Source organism: Coloeus monedula (assembly GCF_965178545.1).
Source record: "Coloeus monedula genome assembly, chromosome: 16".
Taxonomy (NCBI): Eukaryota; Metazoa; Chordata; class Aves; order Passeriformes; family Corvidae; genus Coloeus; species Coloeus monedula.
The window spans coordinates 14,705,005-14,722,561 of NC_138796.1; the positions used below are offsets into that span (position 1 = coordinate 14,705,005).

The 17,557-nt window shown below is 64.5% G+C and overlaps 1 protein-coding gene across 1 annotated transcript in view; it reads right to left on the bottom strand.

Annotated features, from left to right (window-relative positions):
* LOC309579182 (coronin-7-like) overlaps window positions 1-16,810 on the bottom strand; it is a 35,195-nt gene extending 18,385 nt beyond the window's left edge. Inside the window, exons 1-9 of the mRNA XM_082292299.1 lie at window positions 16,694-16,810; window positions 13,584-13,680; window positions 13,225-13,299; window positions 11,751-11,821; window positions 11,221-11,404; window positions 10,456-10,532; window positions 9,223-9,273; window positions 1,466-1,552; window positions 1,138-1,220 (exon numbers count right to left, since the gene is read on the bottom strand). Coding sequence (XP_082148425.1) covers window positions 1,138-1,220; window positions 1,466-1,552; window positions 9,223-9,273; window positions 10,456-10,532; window positions 11,221-11,404; window positions 11,751-11,821; window positions 13,225-13,299; window positions 13,584-13,680; window positions 16,694-16,753 — 785 coding nt within the window. The 5' untranslated portion in view covers window positions 16,754-16,810. The remainder of the gene's footprint in view (window positions 1-1,137; window positions 1,221-1,465; window positions 1,553-9,222; window positions 9,274-10,455; window positions 10,533-11,220; window positions 11,405-11,750; window positions 11,822-13,224; window positions 13,300-13,583; window positions 13,681-16,693) is intronic.
* Between the last annotated feature and the right edge of the window lie 747 nt (window positions 16,811-17,557).

Here is a 17,557-nt window from a genome sequence, read left to right on the forward strand (position 1 = left end):
CCCTGAGAGCGCTCGCTGGGCACTGATGACGGCCTTTGCTCATTGAGCTGGCAGAGCTGGTGAGCAGGAGAGCCGGGAGCTGGCAGGAGCATGAGGGATGCTCAGGCAGCCTCTCTGCCTGCTCCACCACACCAACACCACCCCACCGTGCCCACAGCAGGTCCTCTCCCCTGCTGTCTGTGGCGGCTGCTGCCAGCACTGGCCTGGAGCTGACACCGGTGTGGGGGATGCCGGCAGGGCAGCCAAGGGGCTGTCACAGCTCACTCAGCCCCTTGCCAGAGGCCCTGTACTGGCTGCCGACCACCCAGCCTGCCCCAGCATCCCAGCTCATCACAGAGCCAGCCCTGCACTCAGTGAGGGTCCCAGCATCCCAGTGCTTTGCCAGCAGCCCTGGGAAGAGCTGGTGGCTTCCAGTGCATCCCAGCAAGTACTGTGCCCCAAACCCCCAATCACCCCAGTGGGATGAAGGCACAGCCTCCTCCTCCTCCCATTTCCTTGCCCACACAGTGATGCCAGGCCAGCTCACTGGGCAGTGTGGGAGAGGCCAGGCCAGGTCTAACTGGAGCGCTCCCAGCCTTGGCAGTGCCCTGCAGACAGGAGACGGCTCCATCGTGCCGTGACAAGGGGCGCTGACCCCTTACGCCACCAAAGCTCCTTTTCCACTTCCCCAGGGGTTCCTGGTGAGCACTGGCCTGGCCATGGCTGGCTGGGCAGCCACCATGGCACCACAGCACAAAGCACGGCGTGAGTGGGAGGCCAGGGCTGAGCTGCTCCAGTGCTCCAGCAGCTCCAAAGGGATTCACTCGCCTGCAGCATCTTGTGGTGCTGCCCCAGAGCACAAGGCCACCCAGCCAGCAGCCATCTCATACACTGTCCCCAGCAGTGCCACCACCCACCACGGCACCACAGAACACCTCTGTGCCCTCGCCAGCACTGCCTCTGCCCTCTCATCTCACTCAGTGGTGATGTGGATGTGGCTGTGCTGTCCCCAGCTTTGTCCCCAGCTTTGTGGCTGAGTGCTGCTGGTTCCAAGAGGTCTCTGCCAGCTCCTGCTCCACCACCACACTCCTGATGGGTCCCTGAGCATGACATTTCCACTGTCCACCCTCCCACCTGATGCTGAGTCCCCATCCCTACCCAGGTGAGGTGTCCAGTGCCACAGTGAGCATCGCCCCACTGAGCCGTCGCGTGTCCCACAGCTTCACCTCTCGCTCCCGCATCTGCAGGGACACAGACATGGTGTCAGTGGGCACTGGGGTGCCCGCGTGGCTCCACAGTGCCACCGCCTTTCCCAGCCACCTTCCGCCATCCCAGCAAGGGCCAGGGCACCTGGCGAGGGGACCTCCTGCTTTCAGGGGGACAGGCCACCCAAAAAGCACTTGGGGTGCTTTGGCCCAGCAGCCACGGGGAGTAGGGCTGAAACATCCCAGTAGTGCCAGGGCCACCTTTCTGGCAAGGACCGTACCTGGCTGAACCCGACGGAGATGAGGCAATCACTGGAGCCCATCCAGAGCAGTCGGGAGTCCTTGTTGTTGTCGTGTCCCGGGACACTCTGCAAGGCACAGGAGACAGGGCTGTCAGTACTGCTGCCAGCCACGCTGGACACACTGAGGGGACGCTGGACACATTGAGGGGACGTGTGCTTCACCAGCCGCGGTTGTGAACTGCCCCGGGGCTGAGCACGTGGAGCCGAGTGCTGGCTCCCGGCTCTGCTGAGAGCTGCCCTGGGGACCGTGCAGTGGGGACAGCCCGCAAGCAGCGACAGCCCTGCCTCCCCCGCCCATGGCAGCGTGGTTGCCTTGTGGAGCAGCTGGCCCAGCTCCCAGTGAGGAGTGGAGGGTGGCAGCAGGTAACGTGAGTGTGACAGGGAACGAGATGGCTCCCGGGTCCCCAGGGCTCTCCCCACACCCGGTCACCTGGGGTGAGGGGGATAGAGTGCTGCGAGGAAGCTGCTCCATGCCACAGGCACAAGAGGAGGGAGGCTCTGCCATGGCGATGATGACAGAGGGACTTACTTCCCCAGCTGCATCCCCGGGCTCTTTATCCATGCTGAATCCTGGCTCCAGGAGCTGGGTGCCCCATGTGTGCCCAGATGCTACTGAAACACACGGCAAACTGAGCCTGGCCACGATCCCCAGACTGCTCCGATCCCCTGCACCCTGCTTCACCTCTCCCCTGGGCGCCCTGTGAGGCTGGGACCCCCAACCCACATCCTGCCCTGATCCTGGTCCTGCTGAGGACGGGAGGGGAAGAGCTTCCACAGGGCTGTCAGCGGGTGTTTCCCGGCTCCCATGTGGTCCCCAGATGGGCCCTGCGGTTCCTGGTGCCCCAGTGGGAGCCGGCAGCCAGCCCTGGCCCACAGCACAGGCAGCGCTCGCAGCCCCTCGCTCTCACTGAGGAGCGCCAAGAACTGGCTGCTAACGAGTTCAGAGCTGGCAGGGAAAGCGGAGGGCTCTGCCAGAGCCAAACCCGGCACGGCGCTTCCGGGACCTCTGCGCAGGGCAGGGGCACCAGGCTGGGGGCAGGAGGGGTGGGGTGGGCAGCGATGGTGCCCACGGAGGAGCCCATGAGCTGCGTCCCCCTTGGTGGGAGCACTGTGAGCACCGGCCACGACCGCACTGTGACCGCCAGCGAGGCTCTGCCACCGTGGCAGCCAGAGAGGGGGCATGGAGGTGCCGCATCTCCCTCCCCTCCCTGGAGAAGCTCTGCTGGAGCAGCCTCCAGCCCCAGAGAGATGCCACTCTCTGGAGAGAGCCAGGGTGGGAGCAGGCGTGCGGTGCCAAGCTTGTCTTGCCCCGGCTCCACCACGCCAGCTGCCTTGCCAGCACAAACACGGCTCACTTGGAAGAGGCAGCGCTGGCCAAGCCAAGCCTGGCGCTCCCAGCCACAGGGCCAGGATGTGGGGCAGGAGGGGCCTGGCCCCCACGACCAGCACACTGGCAGCAGACCCAGCACCCGGCAGGGAAAGGACCTGGACAAAGGAACGTGTCCCAGGATCGGTGCCAAGAGGGATGGAAACTCCAGGAGCTGGGGCCAGCCCGCGCGTCAGCCAGGAGAGCACTTCTGCACCTGAGCCGTGCGGCTGTGGCAGCCGGAGCTCAACATCTGCGGATCCCATAACCGGCGGCGCCGGCTCCGCGGCCCGGGGTCCCGCGGGTGTCCCGGACCCCCTGGCGGCGGTGGCAGCCCCGGGGCGGCGGCAGGGCTGGCCGAGGGCAGGGTGCTGCCGCGGCACTCCCAGCCCCCGGCGTGCCGGCTGCGGCGCAGGGCCATGTTTTCTGCATTAGTTCCATCCCGGCTGAGCTGTACGTATGGCAGCAAGTATGCGGGAGGCTGGGCTGCTCCGTGCTCAGCCTGTGCAGATGTTGCCAGAGGTGAGCGTGCGGACAGCAGCTCCCCTGGTGCGGAGGGTCTTGGCAGGGACGGGGCGGTATGGCCTGGCACTGAGGGTGGACATTGGTGTGGTTCAGCCGTGGGACACCCGTGGGGCTGCTGTGGACCCTTGGGGCTGGCAGAGCTGGGCAGAGACCCTGGCACCCTTCCCGGAGTGATGCTGGAACGCCCCGTGTCCCTGGAGCAGGGAACCAGTCACAACCCAAGGGACGGGCGTCCCCCCCCGAGCCGCCTGTGCCCCCGGCAGACTGCAAGGAGTCCACCAGCTCTGGGCCAGCACGCGGGGATCCAAGGAAGCCTCCCAGCTCCCTGCCAGTGCCCAGGCAGCCCAGACTCCTCCCGCCCATTGCACGGGTCTAGCCCAGCCGGTTTTGGGCAGATCGGGCTGGGGGGAGCCTGTGCCCCCTCCTCGGAGCCAGGTCGGCTGCATGGGGAGAGTTTCCAGCTCCGTTCCTCTCCCAGTCTCAACCCATCCCTCCTAGGCAGGCTGGGGTCCCCAGCCCTTCTCCCCGTGCAGCCCCGGGAGCTGCGGGGGCCCAGGGCCGGCGTGTCGGGCGCAGCTGTTGGCAGCGATGCGGCGGGGTCGGGGAGCTGGGAACAGCTGCCCGCAGGGAGCGGCCGCTTCGGCTCCGCGGCTGCCTGGGAGAGCCCCACACAAAGCCAAGGCTGCTCCGGCTCCCAGGCGATCCCTGTCTCCCCGGGAGCCGTCACCCTGAGCCGGATGCAGGGCAGGGAGAGCCGGAGGTGGGAGCCCAGGGCAGAGACCTGGGGCTGGACGGGCGGGAGGTGGCCGGGGAGGGTCCAAGCTCTGCTCTTGGCAGAGCCCCCGGGGCTGGCAGGGCTGAGACAGCTCAGCCCTGCCTGTGGCTAACAGCCCATGAGCATGGCTAACAGCCCACGGACATTTGATCCCCGTGGGAAGCAACCCCAGCAGCGGGATCTGCGTGGGCACAGGAGGCACCAGTGCCAAGCTGAGCTATCCCTTTGCCAGGAGGTGCCAGGGCAGGAGGGGTCTCCCTTGGCCAGGGCACTGTGGGGGACTCTGGGGACAGACAGCCACCCCGGGTCCATGCACGTGGGGAAGCCGTTGCTCATTCCACACCCCACGAGGCTGTGGGCAGCAGGAGGAATGGCTTCCCGGGAGCCGAGAGGGTTAACCATGCATCGAATCCTCCTCTCCGAACAAGAATGTGAGTGATCTCCTTCCCTTGCCAAATCCCAGTTACTCCAGAGGTAACCAGGAGAACAGAGCAGCCTCTCCCAGGCCAGCCCCACTCCTGGTCTCTGCCCAGAGCTCGAGGGGACCAGGAGCTGTCACCTGCCCCAGGGGAGTGCAGGGATCCCACAGAGCAGCAGGGTTGCTCCAGTAGCCATCACACTGCCAGCACTGGCCGTGCCCTCTGCCAGGTGTATGGCATGTGTGTCACAGTGGGCAGGGACCAGGACAAGTCCCCTGCTGCCCACGTCATCTCCCTGATCCCACTGGCCAGGGCAGCATTGCTGTGAGGCCCCCGTGCCCTGGGGAACTGGGCACCACCAGGCTCTGCCTCTCCCCCCACTGCCAGCACAGACCCCCTGCTCCATCCAACCCCTCCTGCCCTTGGTGAGGCCATGGCCATGTCCCAGAGGATGCTGTGGGCCCAGCAAGGGCAGGAAGGTGGGTGGGCTCCCGTTTGGCACAGATGCCTGGACACAAGGCTGGGATGGGAGCAGGATCTCCCTCGCTGGGTGGGAGAGGGGGACTCGCTGGCCATGGGGGTGAGCAGGCTGCAGCACCCAGCACCCATCACACCCACCCCTCACCCATCACACCCACCCCTCCTCTGTTGCCTCTCCTCTCTTCCTGCAGCCACCGGCCCCACAAGCCCTGCTATGATACTACCAAATCTCAAAACACCTTTGCCCTTGGGAGTAGGAGCCTGCCAGGAGTCCCAGGTCAGGCACAGGCTGGGGCTCCTGAAATACCATGAGGAGCCCCAGCCCCCAGTAATGGAGATGCCAACCCTGTGGGCCAGCGAGGCCATTCCCAGTGGGAGGGATGGGCACCCAGGTGAGGGCGAGCTGGTGCCACCGCACACCCGCACCCCTTGAGATGCCTCTGGTTCATTCCAAATCCTCCTCGACTTCCCCATGTCTGCCATACCAAGCGGCATTCCTGGGAAGGACGGCCGAGGGGGAAGCAGAGCAGAGGAAATATAAACAGTCCCGTGCAGCTACGCTGGGGAACAGAAGCATGAGAGCGCCGAGTGTGCGGTGCTATAAATAGGCTGCCCAGAGTCAGGCCAACTTTTTCATAGCTTCCCACGGTCTCCTTGGGAATGTGGGATGCTGTGGACCTTCCCCCAGCCCGGAGGAAGCCGCTGCCGAGGCTGGGAGTCAGGTACCCCCGGGGTGACCCCAGCGTGGGATACCGTGATGATGGGGCAGTGGGAGGAAGGCTCAAGTCTCTCTACGTCCTGATGTGCCTTCCCCTGATGATGACAAGTGGTCCCCAGCCAGCCCTAGGCTCACAGCTGGATCTGGGGCAGAGGGGACATGTCAGGGTCCAGAGAGTTCTGGCTCTGGGCACAGCCAGATCACCCCAAACCTGGATCTCCACCCCACCACAGCATCACCCTCCCACCATGGCCACACTGCACCCAGGGACCCTCTCCATGGCGTATCTCCCACTGTGGCAGGGCTGATGCGGCCCATGGGATGGTGGCCATGGTTTGGGACAGGGGCTGGAGTCCCTCTTCCCCCCAGGACCTTGAGCAGGGCTGCGACAGCACCGGCTGTGCTTGGGCTGTGAACCCCGGCTGCTCCCCATCACTGAACTCTGCCCCCAGCACAGCCCAAGAGCTGGTGGGACAAACCCACAGCGGGGACAACCCCCCAGGGACACTGTCCCAGCTGTCCCCAGGCGCCCTCAGCCCAGGCCCCGCTCATTAGCACAGCTCATTACGACGTGAGCGGGGCGTGCGCTGGCCCTCGCCCCCGGCCCTGCCCAAACGCCGGCGGAGGAAGTTTCTCGTGAGAACGGAGCCGGCTCCTCTCCATCCCCCACTGGCCGCTCCACATGGACGGTGCCTGTCCCGGGCTTGTCCCGGGAACCAGGTGCTGGCCAGATGCACACACAGCCCCTCGCACCAGCCTGTGTGGAGTAGGATGTGGCCCATGGGCTCTGTACCCAGGGGAAGGTGGCCGGGGCAGTGGGCAAGCAGGGATGCCACCTTAGTAGCCCACGGCATACCCGAATCACTGCCCTACACTGTGCTGGCCACCCACCTGAGGCATGAGCTGGGTATGGGCACCTTCCCGGTGCTCCAGCTCCCTGTTCAGCCCTGTGTCCCCTGTCCCAGCAAGGGCAGGGCCCGGGGGGACACAGGAGGGACCTTTGGTGGGGTTTGCACAGGGACTGCAGGAGGCTGAGGGCGGGAACAGCGACACTGAAGAGCAGAAGCTGAAGCCACAAGGGAGAGGACATGACTCGCTTCCAGGGGGAGGGCCAAGGCGACCACCACCCTGTGGGAGGGGAGGACAGGCGGCCGGGGTAGCGCGGCCTTGTGAGGGGATAAAGCAGAGCACAGGGCTCAGAGAATTCTTTGGAAGGACAGTGGTGCTTGGACCTGGACCCAGCCAGGCAGCGGCAGAGGGTGTGTGGGGTGGCATGGCGGGACCCAGGGAGCCCCGGCATCTCCACTGCCAGTTCAGGGCACAGAGAGCAGCCCTGATGCTCACAAAGGGGCTGCAACAAAGGGATAGGGATCCAGCAGGATGAGGCCACTGCTCTCCCAAGGGAAATCATGGCCCTGGGTACATACCAGGCACCCCACGGGGTCAGCCAGACCCCGGCCACGCTGCGTCACACACGTCTGCCCGCTGCTGGGATATGCTCAAAATAGCTGCCACGGGCGTAGCTGGGAAGAGGGGGTCAGGCCCTGGCGGGGACATGGCCACAGGGTGTGGGCAGCCTGCCAGTCACCCTCCTCGTCACCCACCCTCAGTCCCCAACCCCATGTGTGCCACATCCATGGTACCTGAGAGCAGCACTAGGTATTAGGAGGAGTGACCCCTCCTCCCTGAGCTTCTTATTTTAGCTCCCTCTCATTCTTTTCCCCTGCTCTAAAAAAAGGAATGTTTAATGAGGCAGGCTTGGCAAATTAAGAAGCCCAGCCGGAGGAGCAGCCCGGGGCCAGCTCTCGGCTCCACAGAGGGACCGGGGTGAGCCGGCAGTGGGACCCTGTGCTGGCTGCAAGGAAACCCAGCCCACGGTGCTGCGGGGGCCAGCGCAGCTGGAAAACGCATCCAGCAGCTCACCTCTGCAAAAAACCAGGCAACTTCAAAGCACAGAGCCTGTGAAGTGCTGGCACTACACGGCGACCCCGGCATCACCCGGTGCTGTAACTGTGCTGGCCCAGGGGGAGAAGGAGCCTTTCCAACTAACCCAGCCCTCCAGCAATGGGGAAAAAAGAAAAGAACAAAACCCAGGAGCGTTTTTCCTCTTGGCTAAGCAAGCCCTGCGCAAACTTCCAGAGGATTTATGGCATTTTAAAGTTTTCCCCTTCAGCAAAGCACTTCTCCAAGACTAAACATCTCCATCCATTGCGAGCCGGCCGGGGCAGGGCCGCAGCAGTGAAGGTGCATATTTCTCTTGGCAAACGTGAAGTGCCGGCCCCAGGCTGGATCAGACAGCAGTGGAGGGAAGTGAACTGCCTGCTTTGAACAGCCACCATCATTCACACGTTATTTTTAATAGCTCAGCGAGACAGAGTCCACCCTCCCCAGGAGACTTGGCTCGAGCCCATCGCACTCACAGCTCCGCCATCAGACAAGCCGACAGGTCTGGCAGGGGGAGAAGGGGGGCCAGGAGGGGAGGGGAGCACTGGGGCCGGTGGTGGATAAATTTTGGAGTAGAGAGTGGGATCTTCCAGCCATGCTGAGTGGCAACTGGAGCGGGACAGCATCGTGGCGGCCGCTGGAGTGCTGGAAGCACTTTTCCCTGGCTCATCCGCACGTGTCACCACTGGGTTTGTGTTTATTTTTTGTGCTGGGGTGTTTATAAGGCTTCCTGAAGGGTCAGGGCATCATTTGTACTGCAGGAAGCACCCAGGGGCCTTAGGGGAGCTCAGCACCTGGGTTATGTGCAGGAGCAGGTGGAAAGTCCTGGTGCAGCTCTGGAGCTCCGGCTCCCTCCTGTCAGTGCCTGGGGTCACCACTGTGCCCAAGCACTGGCACCAGAGGCCATTGGCTTCCCGAGCCCACAGGCAGCAGGAGACCCACCAGGAATGACAGAGTCCACTGCAGCCATCTCACCCTGCTCTCCACTGCACCCCTCCCTTCCCAAAGGCTTCCAGCCCCTTCTGCAGCTAGAGCCCCCAAGCCACAGGAAACCTCTAATAAGAGGCTGTTTGAACTTGACGTCAAGGCTTAAAGTCTCTACTTATTTCCTAATCACTGTTATTTGCTGAGCTGTGCAGATCTGGCCGCCCAGCCCTCGCCCTCAGCGGGTCCTCATCCCCAAGAGCCTTTGGTTCAGCTCCCGCAGGGCAGGGCAGGGCAGAGCCCAGGAGCCTGCAGAGCCCAGAGCCCTCACACCCACGGAGCTCGCCTGGCACATGCTGCTGCTCTGGGAGTGCTCCCTGGCCTGGTGGGAGGGCAGGGGCCACTCCTGCCAAACCCCACCAGGGTTAAGAGGACAGCCCTGTTGCCCCTGCCCTCAGCCCCTGCCTCCACGTTGCCTCTCCCAAGCCCAGCCAGGGCTGGGATGGTTTAGGGGACCAAAGCCCACGCCCCTGTAGGCAACGGGTCGGGCAGGGCTGCCTGCAGCACATCCAGAGAGGACAGTACCTGGGAGGCAGCTGGGCCGGCTCGGGGGTCAAAGATCCGCAGTTTCTTGTCCTGGTGAGATAAAAGAAAACAGAGGAGGGTTAAGGACCTCGGGGCCAGCGGGATGTCAGGATGCATTAGGCAGAAGGCTGGAGTGAGCAGCCCTCCCCTTCCGGCCCATCACTCTCCTGCCTGCAGTGCCTATCCCTACGGATGGATTGCACTGTGCCCTCCCACATCACGGGCAGGGGTGGACTTCCAGCATCCCCAGAGCCTCACCAGGACCCAACACCCTCAACACTGGTCCCAGAGAAGGAGGGAGCCTTCAAAGTAGAGCCAGGGCTGGAGCCTGACCCTCAGATGCCATCCTGACAGTGGTAGGGGAACGAGCCCTTTCCTGCCTGGCACCCCTCTACCAAATGGGACATGGGACCCCCTCTGGCAAGGCTGGCAGGGCACAGAGGCAGCAAGGGGGTGCCCGGGTGCCAGCCCTGCTGCCAGGGTGCTGTTTGGGGAGCACGCATTCTGCCAGCCAGAGCCATACGGCACGGGGGCTGATCTGCACCCCAGCTGGCACGGCTTGGGCTTGTACGCCCTGAGCCCGCACGCTCGGCACGGGGCTCCAGCCACGAGCTGGGACTCCGACTCATCCAGCAGCCTGGCTCCGCTCTCCGGGCCGGGCTCCGGGCTCCCCCGGGGCTCCCCCGCAGACCCTTCGCTCTCCCTCGGCACGGCACGGGCTGCGCTCCAGCCTGGGGCTGGCTGGGGCTGTGTGCTCAGATCGGCTTGCCGAGCCTCCGGGCACGGCCTGGGGAGCTCGTGGCTCGCACGCTCCCCTTGCACACGCCCCTTGCACGCTCATTTGCACGCTCGCCCCGCCCGCCGGGCGCGGCCCCGCGCGTTCCCGGCGCTCCCGCAGCGAGCGGCCGGCGCCATCTAGTGCTGCTCCCTGCCCGCCTCCCCACGGGCTCGCTGACCCCGCTCCTGCCCTTTTCCACCCCAAAACTTACCGTCCCTCCATGCCTGGAAGTGTTCCAGGCCAGGCTGGATGGAGTCTGAGCACCCCGGGCTAGGGGAAGGTGTCCCTGCACATGACAGGGGGGTGGATCGAGACGAGCTTTAAGAGCCCTTCCAACCCAAACCATTCTGGGAATCTGTGAAATGGGTGCTCCCCAGGATCAGGGTGCATCCAGCAGCTGGCAGACAGCCCATCCACGCCGTGCCACAGCAAGGTCACCCCTGGGCACTGCTCACCTTGCAGGAGGTGCCGAGGAGGTGGCCGTCTCGCTTCCAGGTCAGGCTCTGCAGCTGGTCCCCGTGGGAATCCAGGACTGTGGGGATAAAGCAGGGTCAGGGCCAGGATCAAGCAGGGTCCCTCCTGCAGACAGGGCAGGAGCCATCACTCTCCCCGCCAGAATATTTCCCAGGAGAAATGACCTGGCCTTTCCAAAGGGCTGGTGGCAGCCAGGACCCAGTGGGACACTGCTGTGTCTGTGCAGGGAGCATCCCTGCGCTGCTGGCAGCTGGAGACAAAGAGCAGGAGCCCTGGGAAAGCCACAGGCCTGTGCTGCCACTCACCTCCTCTCCCCCTCAGGGTGGCTGAGGTCTGGCAAGGCTGGTCAGCAACCACCCACATCCACCCATGCCCTGGGACATGCAGGGAGAGGGACCTGTCACCCAGGGGATCCCCAGCAGAGCTCCTATGGACACCTTGGGCAGTATCGGAGCATTTCACACCACTGCATCAGAGCGTAGGGGAACACAGGCACAAGGGGCTGTGGGGCCCTGCCCAAAAAGCCACCTGAGCTGCCTGTTTGGTGACACTGAGGTCAGACCCTGAGCCCAGGCACTGTGCAGGCACACGGGCAGGCACACGGGGCAGAGACACGGGGCAGACACACGGGGCAGAGACACGGGGCAGGCACACGGGGCAGAGACACGGGGCAGGCACACGGGGCAGAGACACGGGGCAGAGACACGGGGCACAGACGTGTCATGGGCAGTCACAGCCCTGCCTACCTGTCAGGGGCTGCTGCTGCCCCAGGTCCCAGACTGTGACTCTCTTCCCTGCACCGCTGGCCAGGACAGCGTCCGCCGTGGGGTGGAACTGCAGCGCATCCACTGGGGCCCCCCCGGGCCCCAGGGTCAGCCCCACGCCACCAGGAATGTCCTGGCCACTCTGGGGCAGGCGCCACACCTTCACCTGCAGCCCCAGGAGAGGAGGGTGGTCAGTCCCCGGGCAGGTGAGCAGGAGGCAGCTGGGTGCTGGCAGTGCTCCACCCGGGCTCGCTGCTTTCCCAGGCTTTGGTCCCTGAGGACACCAGGTGATCCCTCAGTGCAGCTCAGTGGGATCAGGTCCCAGATGGGAGAAGGCTGATCCTTGACCATCTGCTCTGTCCCCCTGGGGATGTCCCACTCCGCTCTCCCCAAGCTGGCACCCTCCACCCCGTGCTCCTCTTGCTCCCATCACTCCAGCTCTGCAGTGAATCCCAGAGACACGTTGGGGGTCACGAGGTGTCCCCTTGGGACCCCTGTCACCGAGCACTCACCGTCTCATCAGCAGAGCCTGTGGCCAGCAGGAGCTGATCAAAGGGTGAGAAGTCAAAGTCTGTGACCACATCTGGAAGGAGAAGGGCAGAAGTTTGTCCCCACCTTCTCCTGCAGACAGTGTGGCTGCCTCTCTGCTTTTCCCAGCTGGGATTCCTTCCCTACACACACACAAGCAGCAGCGGGGGACAGATCCAGCCCCATCGAGGTGTTTTGGAGTAGCTCAGCTTTGCTGTGAGTGCCTGAGCCCCTCTACTCTGTCCCTCAGGGTCTTGCACCCCTTTGGCAAGGATGGGAACCCTGGAGGGGGCATCCCCCTGCCTGATCCATGGACAGACACCCCCAGAGGGCGCAGGGAGCAGCACGGACAGCACAAGGGTGTCTGTGCCATGTCCTGCTGGAGCTGTGCTGGTGACAAGGCTCCCTTTGTAACACCCCGGCCCAGCATGCCAGCGGCAGGGATGCTCCTGGCGGCAGGGCCCAGCGGGAGGAAGGCTGGCACCAGCAGCAGCAGCAGCCCCTCGGATGCATTTGGCACGCTCAGGAAAGTAGGTCACTGTGTACTTTCCCGCTTCCAGGAGACAGGCCCGGGAGGCATGAAGAGCAGGCAGCTTGCTCGGCTGCATCCAGCCGGGAGGAGAGAAAATCCATTCCCTGCCACAGAAGCGTTGCTCTGGCACAGCCGGCTTCAAAGGACTTGTGCTGATCCCATTAGGAAGCCGTGGATGTGGTGCTGCCTCCTGTGCACCCCTCTGGCACTCCCCAGGGAGCAGAAGAACTCACTGCCTGCATTTCCAAGCTGAGGAAGCTCCTGGTGCCAGGGGCTGAGGCGGCACAGGCTGGGCACTCTGTGCAGCCCTGCAGCCATGCCAGGGCAGGCGCGCAGGAAGACGGTGCTGGAACCAGCTCCCATCTTGCTGCTCTGGTGTAATTTTTGGGAAATGGGTGGTCAGTGCCCCCCAGGCTGGCATTGCTGCTCCAACACCAGGAGAGGGGCACCCTGAGGTGGGCACCACCACTCCCTGTGTCTGGGCAGGGCGGAGCCGTGCTCCTCTGCCAGCAGCGATGCTGCCACTGCCTCTTCCCTGCCACACTCCCTCTGCCCACATCAGAGCTGCTGGTCCAGCCTGTTCCTCCCACCACTAGAGCCGGGTACAGCCACGGTGATGCCAACTCCAGCCTGGCACTGGGTGTACTGGGAATTTCAGGGCATGCTATGAGTAATGTGGAAAGGCTGTGCTAAAAGGGTGTGAGGAAGAGCTACGTGTCCAGGCCTCATTGCACCCTGAGAGATGAAGGAACATGGATTGATTCCAGCCTGGCACAGCCCCTCCTGGTGTCACCCTGTCCATGGGTGATGGTCCCCGGCAGGTCCCCATGCCCCTTGCCTGGCAGACAGCCCACCACAGCCCCCCACACAGCCCACACAGGGCCAAACACATCCTGTGGAGGTGGGAGGTGGCACCCAACACCCACCTGAGTGGCAGCAGAGCTGAGATATGGTCCTCTTGCCCCCATCCTCGCACTCCAGCGGCACAATGCCCAGCACACCTGCAGGAGAGGGCACAGGAGCAGGTCACCAGCCACCCACCAGCCTGTCCATCACCTACAGGATGCTCCCAGAAATCCCCCCAGCCTGGGACACACAAGGGGCACCCAGCTTTGCAATGCAAGCCAAGAGGTGTGGGACTTTTAGGGGATCTCAGGAAAAGCCTCCTCCCCTCACCCTGGTGCCTCTGCGGTCTGGGGGACTGACCCACCACCCAGCCCCACAGGGACCACTGGAATAAATCCATCCTGCTCCCCGAGCAGCGCTGGGGACCCTTGTGCCTCACCGGGTGCCTCGGCGTTGAAGGCGATCCAGCGGCAGCTGGCCTTCACGTGGTTCCCACAGGATGTGATGGAGCCTGCTCGGATACCCCCAATCCAGGCCTGGGATGGAGAGGGAAAAACCATGTCAGGAGCTGCCTTGTTATGGCAGGGCCCAGAGCACGGCTGGAGGGGACACAACAGACCATTGGCACAGCACAGCCAGAGACTCTCAGCCCCAGAGGAGCTCCCATGCTGATGGAGACCTGGAGACTGCCAATACCAGTGGGATTATCCCATCCTCTGGGGTGTCCCAGGGCAATGTGGCTGCTCACGCTCCTGTCACAAAGCACAGCCCCTCACTGGGGCTGAAGGCTGGGACACAGGAGCATCCCAGCTCCCGGTGCTGCCTCTCCCCCACACTGTCCCATCTCTGGGCTGTGCCACTGGGAAGTGCTTAGAGGTCTTTGCAATAAACTGGTGCCAGGGAATCTGGATGGGACAAAAGCTCTTGGGCTGTGAAGCACCATGGGGTTAGGCTGTGGCTGACCGAGGCCAATGAACACCTCCAGCAGCACGCTTCCTGCACAGACACACAGCCAAGGAGCTGCATTACAGCTCCAAAACCAAAAGCCCACTCTGCAGTGTTTCCCAGGGCTGAGCACTGCCCTCGTGGGGCCCTGGGACACCCTCGGTCAGCCAGACCCACTCCAGGAGACACAGACACCCCACCTCAAGTGGCCACCAGGGCCATGAGCTTCCTGGCACACCCAGGGCCAAGTCCAGCCCTTGGCAGTGGCAATGGCAGGTGTTCCACCAGGCCTGTGTGCCCACAGCAGCCCCTGGAGCTGCAGCGAGTGTCCAGAGCAGTGGATACCCCACAAACTGGGCTGACACCCTCGTAGGGAAGGGAAACCCTGAGCCCCAGGTTTCCTTTCCTTGCACAACTTCCGTTTGAGGCTTGACAGTGAGCAGTGGTTCCTGCAGCACTTCCTTTCCTCACAGCTCAGTGCAGACCTGTTAACCCTTCTCCTGCCAAAGGCAGGTTCCTGTCCCTGCACCCAGCAGGTGGGCAGGTGGCTGCAGTGGGGATGGACCATGAGCAGGACCATGGAATAAGGGTCCCACTATCTGCATCCCATCACCCTGCACTGGGCCCTCAGTGAGCAGGACACCAGTCACATCTGGCTCCCAGCACCTGGGGGTACCATGCAGGATCCCTGCAGTGAGGTTTCACAGACCTGGTCCATCCTGACCCCACAATTTCCCCACACACAGGCAGGAGCCCTCAAGGAAGTGATCCTCCCTGCAGCGTGCCAGCATGGCCAGGAAAGCACATGAAACCATCCTGGCTCCATCCCTAGAACAAACTGTGAACTCTCCAGGGGCATCTGCCAGCAGAGCCCTGCAGATGCAGCCTGAAGAGAAGACTCAAATGTGATCCCTGATGTTTACACTGCGCTTCCTGATCCGACCAGGTCGGGTGTCTGCTTGTGCCTCCATAAACAGGCGCTCGGCTGGGGACAGAACAGAGCTTCTCGCTGTGACACCTGAGATGGGTTTGGTGACAAGACTTCCTTCTCCACCTGCTGCCCTACAGGGAGTGCATGGCCTCACTTCCAAGGATACCTTTCATGCCTGAATGGGAAAAGCCTTTTGGAAAGGCCCCCTTGCACAGCAGATCCCTCCCTGCACACCAGGGTGAGAGCACGCTGTCCCTCAGAGCTCCCCCACCATGGAACCAACACCAGGGCAGTGGTGACGGGGACACCCCTGCCTGGAAGATGCCATGTCCTGCACAGCCAGGTGTCCCAGCACCCATACCCCACAGGCACACACACTGCCCGTTGCCAGTGACTCATCTGAGCCCTGAGATTCACAGCCAAACATTCATCCAACTGTGATTTCGGCGACCTGACACCTGCTCTGCAGACATGCTGAGGCTGGCATGCCATGGGGATGGGGGCACCATGTCCCCTCCTGCAGCTGAAGCCCAGAGGATGTTTTGGGTGCTTGCTGGATTTGCAGAGGCGTGTGAGCGCAGGCCAGGCCAGCCTGGTGCAAGGACAACTCGGCTGAGAAGTTACAGGGAAGGAGTGTGTGCACACCCAAGGGCTGGGAGCAGCAGCAGCCTCGCTCATGGCCACGGTGCTGAGGAGGTGCTGGGTGAAGGCTGCCCAGCTCGGGGAGCCCCCACAAGGGCTGTGTCCCGATAACGCTCCTTGATGTGACTCATCCAGCCCTGACCCTGCATCTCTGCCCCTGCCCTGCCAAACCCATAGGGACAGAGACCTGGGAGACTGCCCTGGCCCAGCTCTGTGGTTTGGGGGACAGCAGGGCAGGGCTACCCACTGCCAACACCGTGCCAGGATGGATCACGACGCTTGGCACGATTGTGGCTGGTCATTCACAGAGCAGAGGCCAGAGCTGGGCACCACATGGCTCTGTGCTGCCCAGTGAGACCCCCAGAGCTGCCTGGCCTCAGCAGAGATGAGCTCCACAGCTCATGGCCAGGGTGATGGAGCTCAGCACCGTCCCGTGGGGCCCAGCACTTCCTCTGTGCCTGCGGAAGCGGGGTGGCAGGAGCGGGGTGGCAGGAGCGAGGCCCAGCATTTCACACTCGGTGCATGGTTCCCTGGCTCGCACAGGCCATCCTGGGAGGGCTGTGCACGGGTGAGATACCGAACGGCAGCGAGCAGCAAGAACCGGGGATGCACCGCCTGTGCCAGCCGTGCCCAGCGGCAGGAGGGGAGCAGCCACCACGGGACAGGTACCCCATGCCAGCCGCTCCCGGCCGGAGGGGCTGCACCACCCCAGGAGAGGGCTGGGGTTGCCCACCAGCCCCACCTGCGGACGCCCCGGAGCCGGGATCCACCGCGGACCCCGGGATGGGAAGCAGCGGGTGCCAAGGAGGGGCCGCCCGAGCGACACACCCGCACCGCGGCCGGGAGACCCGGGCACGGCCCCGCCACACCGGCGATGCTGCAGCTGCGGGGCCCGGAGCCGCGCCCTGCCGGTGCCGCGGGGCGGGGCCGGTCCTGCCCTGTCCCCGAGTCTGTCCCGGTCCCTGCCCGCCGGCAGCCCCGGCCCGCCGCCCCCGCGATCCCCCGGTACCGCCGGGTCCCGCAGCGCTCACCTCCCTGCGGGGCAGCCGGGCCTCGGTGTGCCGGAACTTGGACGCCTTGAAGCGGTTCATGGCGCTCCGGTTGTACCGCACCGCACCGAACCGTGCCCTGCCCTGCCCGGCCCGGCCCGGCCCGGCCCCGCCGCTCCGCCCGCCCCGGGGCCCCGCCCTGCCCTGAGCCCCGCCCTGAGCCCCGCCCCTGGACCGGCCCCACCGGCCCCGTCGCCCCACGTGTGTCCCGTGTCCCCGCTGTCACCGTGAGCGGGGCACAGACCCCAGGCCCCGGCTCCTCGGACCCCCGTCAGAGCCTCCAGCCCCGGCGTCGGAGCCAGCTCCGGGATGTCTGCCGGCGGTTCCGGGGATCCCAGCCCCTTCCTCGCCTCCCGCAGAAGGTCGCGGTCACCCCGTGCTGTGCCCCCCTGCTGTCACCCAGCTCTCCTGCCACACAAGGGCAGCGGTTCCGTCTGGGCAGCGAGGACGGGGACAGCGGGAGGTTTCCAGTCCCGTGGGCTCAGCGTGCTCGCCCCCCTCCACGGCCTCGCAGCCGGCGGCGAACAGAGACCTTTGTGTACTCACGGCTGAGGGAAAGGGAGGAGGAGGAGGGAGCGCTGGATATGAGCCCACTGAGCCCTCCGGGCCCGGCTGTGGCGTCATCCACGCCCGGTGGAGCCCGGGTGTCACCCACGCCGGTGGAGGCCAGGCCTCCTGCCCTGCTTTCACCCGGGCCGTGACAGCGGCGTGTGCGCAGCAGGAGCCGGCAGGAGCTGGCACGGCCCTGTCGCCGCTCAGCCCGGCTGAGCCTCCCCCGCGCCGCAGGCCCGAACCGGAGCGCTCGGAGGCGCCAGCCCCGGTGACGAGGGCGGGAGAGAGACACGC